Source organism: Somniosus microcephalus, unplaced genomic scaffold (genome assembly GCF_052327205.1).
Source record: "Somniosus microcephalus isolate GS21.2 unplaced genomic scaffold, FLI_Smic_1.0 scaffold33, whole genome shotgun sequence".
Taxonomy (NCBI): Eukaryota; Metazoa; Chordata; class Chondrichthyes; order Squaliformes; family Somniosidae; genus Somniosus; species Somniosus microcephalus.
The window spans coordinates 1,223,027-1,229,026 of NW_028225220.1; the positions used below are offsets into that span (position 1 = coordinate 1,223,027).

A 6,000-nucleotide genomic window follows, 5' to 3' on the forward strand; every position below is an offset into this window, starting at 1 on the left:
GTTCCAAATCAGTTAAAATACAATTTAAAACCATTTTTCTTGTAGACTAAATATAAACATTTTTAAAGGGGCAAAAATAACCTAAACTAATTTTAAATATTTACATCACTTTAAAAAATTTATTTCAAGAATTATTTAAACCCTTACGCTGGTAAAAAAATGCCATACCACTGTTTTTAGCAGGCATAAGGGTTTCGTGGGCATTCGCTGGGCAGCAGTTGGGCAAATAGTCCAACTCTGCACCAGTGAATGCCAATATCCTGCGGATTCCAACGATGTGTAAAACAGAATCTGGACAGATTGCAAGTTCTGGATTGTCGGGCATCACGCGCGGAACCCCGGAACTTGCGGGAAACTTACGATGGTGTGTGTACGCCGTCTTAGGCCACGGAAAATCCGGGATAGGGCTGGAAATTGCAGTTGGAGGCTTCCCGCGGGTGAATGCCTCTGAACCACAAGTAAACTCAGCACCTATCTGCTGCCCCTGGACCTTCGGACATTTGCGCTCCTGGGCCTCCAGGCATATGCCTGTGTAAAGGCCCACGTATCCCAGGAGCACTTGCAAGCGCCCCTGGGATCAGGTGGGCCAGCCCAATAAATCACAAAGGGGGTTCTCATTATTCTTATGGGGATTCAATTTAAAGAAAGACTTGCATTTATATAGCGCCTTTTATGACAACTGGACGCCTCAAAGCGCTTTACAATTAATGAAGTACTTTTAGAGTGCAGTCACTGTTGCAATGTGGAAAATGCGGCAGGCAAGTTACGCACAGCAAGCTCCCACAAACAGCAATGTGATAATGACCGGATAATCTGTTCTTGTTATGTTGATTGAAGGACAAATATTTACATACGGAATCCACGTAAGCATAATAGGAATCCCCTAAAAAATACATTTTAACAAAACTGAAATAAAAGTAAATCATCACATGGTCAAAATTAATTAAAATAAAATGTAATTAAACATTTAAAAGAAAATTAAATATTTTGAAAAATAAATTTAAACTTTTTTCAAGGGGCATAAAATATCGGAAACTAATTTTAAACGTTTATGTATGTTTAAATCATTTAAATAAATGTATTTTACTGTGTATTTAAATGCTTACACTGGTACAAGAAGGCCTTTTACTTCTCTTTTACTTCTTTTGGTTCTTTTATTCTTTTGTCCGATCGCAGCCCTGCCTTCGATCTAGTTCCTTTTCTCTCCAGTTTTGAAGAAGGGTCAAACCCGAAACGTCAACTCAAATTTCTCTCCACGGATGTTGCCTGACTTGCTGAGTTTTTCCAGCATTTTCTGTTGTTATTTCGGATTTCCAACATCTGCAGTATTTTGCTATCGTACAAGAAGGCCTTACTCTTGCTTTTACCAGGTGTAAGTGTTGTGTTCATTCGCTGGGCGGTAGTTGGGCAAAGAGCTGAATCCTGCGCCTGCGAATGTCCATTTCCTGCGGGTGAGCACCATCTGTCAAACAGAATCTTGACAGATTGCAAGCTCTGCGTTTTTGTTCAAGTGCATCACATGTGGAAACACGGAACTTGTGGGACACTTATGATCATGTACGTTGTGTGTATGCGATCATAGGCCCCGGAAAATCCGGTTTATGTTTTCTGCTCCGATATCCTGAACAACCTCTCCAATAACCATCCATTATTTGTGTTTGACAGTTTATGGTTCCACTGACTCCCTCAATCAGATTGAATATTACACCAGTGACGTTTTGGGTGACACTGACCCGGGATCAGAAAATCCTGAAGGGAAGTCCTTCAGTATTCAGGGTGGGTACATTTTTACTTCCTACAATCTCTTTTTTGCACTTCACGCTTTCTACTACCTAAAACCAACAACTAAAGATAAAAAGCTTACTTGCCGATTAATGACACTGACAAGGACCCACAATACCGGACAGTGGATTTGGTTAAAAAATATTGTAGAAATAATTTGGATTTGAAACAAGGTCATGTTAATTTCCCACAATGGATTTTTTTTCCGTTCCTGGATTGGCTGGCAAGGCCAACATTTATTGCCCATCCCTAATTGCCCTTGAGAAGGTGGAGGTGAGATGCCTTCTTGAACCGCTTGAGTCCCTGTGGTGAGGGTATTCCCACAGTGCAGTTACAGAGGGAGTTACAGGATTTTGACCCAACGACGATGAAGGAATGTCGATATATTTCCATGTCAGAATGGTGTGCAACTTGGAGGGAACTTGCAGTAGATGGTGGTCCCAGGTGCCTGCTGGCCTTGTCCTTCTAGGTGGTAGAGGTCGCGGGTTTGGGAGGTACTGCTGAAGACGCCTTGGTGAGTTGCTGCAGTGTATCTTGTAGATGGTACACACTGGAGCCACGGGGCACTGGTGGTGGAGGGAGTGAATCTATAAGGTGCTGGATGGGGTGCCAATCAAGCGGGCTGAATTGTCCTCAATGGTGTTGAGCTTCTTGAGTGTTGCAGGAGCTGCACTCATCCAGGCAAGGGGAGAGTATTCCAGCACACTCCTGACTTGTGCCTTGTAGATGCTGGAAAGGCTTTGGGCAGTCAGGAAATGAGACAGTCGCCGTAGAATACCCAGCCTCTGATCTGCTCTTGTAGTCATAGTATTTATGTGTCTGGTCAATGGTGACACCTTCCATTTCTTTGCTGATGGAGCGATAATGGGCCGGATAGGATTTGTCCTGCATTTTGTGAACAAGTCATACCTGGGCAGTTTTCCACATTGTTGGGTACATGCCAGTGCTGTAGCTGTACTGGGACAGCTTGGCTAGAGGCGTCGCTGGTTCTGGAGCACAGGTCTTCAGCCGGCATGTTGTTAGAGCCCATAGCCTTTGCTGTATCCAGTGCATTCAGCCATTTCTTGATACCACGTGGAGTGAATTGAGTTGGCTGCAGACTGGCTTCTGTGATATTGGGGACCTGAGGAGGAGGCCGATATGGATCATCCACTCGGCACTTCCGGCTGAAGATGGTTGCAAACATTGCAGCCTTTTTTTTTCACTCACGTGCTAAGCTCCACCATCATTGGGGATGGGGATATTGATGAAGCCTCTTCCTCCCATTAGATATTTCATTATCCGCCACCATTCACTACTGGATGTGACAGGACTGCAGAGCTTTGATCTGAACCATTGATTCTGTAAATTCTGTAATCTTGCTGCCCTCAGTGCTTCTTCCAAGTGGTGTCCAACATGGAGGAGTACTGATTCAGCAGCTGAGGGAGGGTGGTAGGTGGTAATCAGCAGCTGGTTTCCTTGCCCAGCTCGACCTGAAGCCATAACACTTCATGGTGCTGGAGTCAATGTTCAGCACTCCCATTACCACTCCCTCCCGAATGTATAGCACTGTACCGCCACCTCTGGTGGGTCTATCCTGCCGGTGGGACAAGACATACCAAGGGTTGGTGTTGGAGAGGTTACCTAATGGCTTTAATGTATGATTCTGTGAGCATCATATGTCAGGCTGTTGCTTGCTAGTCTGTGGACAGCTCGCACAATTTTGGAACAAGTCCCCAGATGTTCGTGAGCAGGACTTTGCAGTGTTGACTGGGCTGGGTGTGCTGCTGTCATGTCCAAGGGGGATCATGATCAGGAAACCCCGCTCACTCTCTCTGTACTAACCGACTGTGTTATACACTATTTTCTCTGCTCTGATACCTGAGGTATTACCTGTACTAATGAACTGTACATTATTGTGTCTGACTGCTGGGAGGGCCGACATTTATGTTCCATCTCTAGTTGCCCTGATAAGGTAGTGGTGGGCCTTCCTCTGAACCACTACAGTCCTTGTAGTGAATGATCCCCCACAATGGTGTCAGTTACCAAATTCCAGGATTTTGTCAATGGGTCGATGAAGGGATTATGTTGTCTGCTCCAATGTGCTATCAATCTCCATTTTTTGTGTTTGACAGTTTCTGGTTCCTTTGACTCCCTCAATCAGATCGAATATTACACCAGTGACATTTTGGGTGAAATTGATCCGGGATCAGAAAATCCTGAAGGGAACACCGCCCCTATTCAGGGTGGGTAAAAATCCCAATTACTACAAGCATTTGTTGGACTTCACACAGTTTATTACCTAAAACCAACAACTAAAGACATCAGAGCTTACTCGCCGAAAAATGACAGCGCCAAGGATCCGTAGTACTGGACAGTGATTTTAGTTACAAAATGTTGTGGAAATACTTTGGATTTGAAACAAAATCATATCGATTTCCCCCAATGGTATAATGGAAGGAAACATTCAGTTCATTGTGTTTCCTCACACGGCTCTATGGGCCGTGAAATGTGAATTGTGTGTGCAGGTTGGGTGGGTGATTCAATGCGATATTTGTGACTTTAACACGGAGACTAAACTACCTCGACACGACACGGTCCAATCATTGCCCCAGATAACCCCACTTCACCCGAAGACCACATTGGTCCACTCTCCCGCCCTGCAAGGCCCGGGTAGATTGATTTATAATAATATCATTCTGAGTACTCAGTGCTGGCATTTGGTTTCAGTGGAAATCTCTGTTTCCTCCCAGGTCCGGTTCCGGGCGATTATGACGATGTTGAGACTGGAGTCACTGACACTCAGGGTGGTCACTTTCTGCTGGACGGTGCTACTGATGTTCTCCTCACACTCAAAAGTGCCGGCGGTGATCTCTCCACTCTCGGTGAGTTACATCTCTGACATTCCCGCAGTCACCAGCCCTCTGTGTAGGAATGGGCTGGCGCTGTTTTAAATTCCCTTTCAATCGGCGGTGACACGGAGCGATGGTTGATTGAAGTCCATGTTGTGATTACAGGAAATGAAGTGTTCTAGAAAAGAGATATTCTAGAAAAGAGACCCTGATGCTGTTCAGTTTGGATTATCTTCCTTGTTAATACTCGCACCAGGAATCATTCCAGTGCTCAAACTGAACCGCCCGATTCTCGGATATTAGATGCACCTCGTCTGCTGTCACCCAGCGGTAAAACCCAGCACGGGGGTGTGGGTAGAGAACAATTCTCTTCCACTCACAGACCAACAAAGTCCAGCCTCTTCACCAAATTGACAGATATATGTGACCCACACTGATGCGGGTTTTACCGCCATCATTAACCCATAATCTGTCTCTCCCACAGTGTACAGCTCTCAGACCCGCACTGATCCCGGTTTACCGGTTGCTTCCACTCCTGGTAACAATGACCATGTTCACTGGGACACGTTCACAACCCCGGACATTCCGCCACCGATGGGCAGTGATTGTGTGGCTCAAAATGTTACATCTACGTCAAGCCGGTAAGAGCAATGTTTTATTATCTGCTGCATTGTTTGTGCCCCAGTGCTGGGGAATGTCCAGTCCCGGGTGGATTCTACTGTGTGACAATGGGCAGTGTGTTCAACCGTTAGTGATACTGAAACTAGCAGAGAGAACATGCTGTGTATTTACTGTGGAAATAAATACCCCATTATACTGGCTGTAATTAATTCAATTCTGTGATTGTGGGGAGTGTGTTTAACGGCAAATGATACTGAAACTGTCAGAGAGAAGATGTTGTTTATTTATTATTTAAATAAAAGGCTAATTGAAGTGAAGTATCAGAGAGAACATTCTGAGCAGTGAAAAAGACTCCATTTGATTGTTTGGTGTGTTGTTGAATTGTTTAATCCTCTTTCTCGCTCTCTCAAGGTGTTTTTTTTTCCTTTCAGAGAGAATTAAGTGGAAAATCCTGGATGCGATATCCCGGGGCGTGTCACAGTGTAGCGGGAAATAACCTGTGTTAAATCTGAGAGAATATCCATTAACTTAACGAACAGTGTGAACATGCTGAATGTGCTTTTCTTCACGATATAAACATCATTTTATTTGATCAATCGCCATGTTAATTTGTTTTGAAATACATAGATTTAGCTTTTGTCTATATTCTGGCTGCGTTCTGCTTAATTAAACATTATAAAACAGGAAGAATGTATTCGGATCATTGCTCTGTCTACAGTAATACTGTAATACACTGCTCTGCGTGGATTAAGCAACTGTGTAAAAG

At 44.3% G+C, this 6,000-nt stretch overlaps 1 protein-coding gene across 1 annotated transcript in view; it reads left to right on the forward strand.

The window, feature by feature from the left end:
- LOC147083876 (scavenger receptor cysteine-rich domain-containing protein DMBT1-like) overlaps window positions 1-5,258 on the forward strand; it is a 46,135-nt gene extending 40,877 nt beyond the window's left edge. The window contains exons 14-16 of the mRNA XM_085980082.1: window positions 1,666-1,776; window positions 4,515-4,646; window positions 5,098-5,258. Coding sequence (XP_085836208.1) covers window positions 1,666-1,776; window positions 4,515-4,646; window positions 5,098-5,258 — 404 coding nt within the window. The remainder of the gene's footprint in view (window positions 1-1,665; window positions 1,777-4,514; window positions 4,647-5,097) is intronic.
- Window positions 5,259-6,000: the final 742 nt, after the last annotated feature.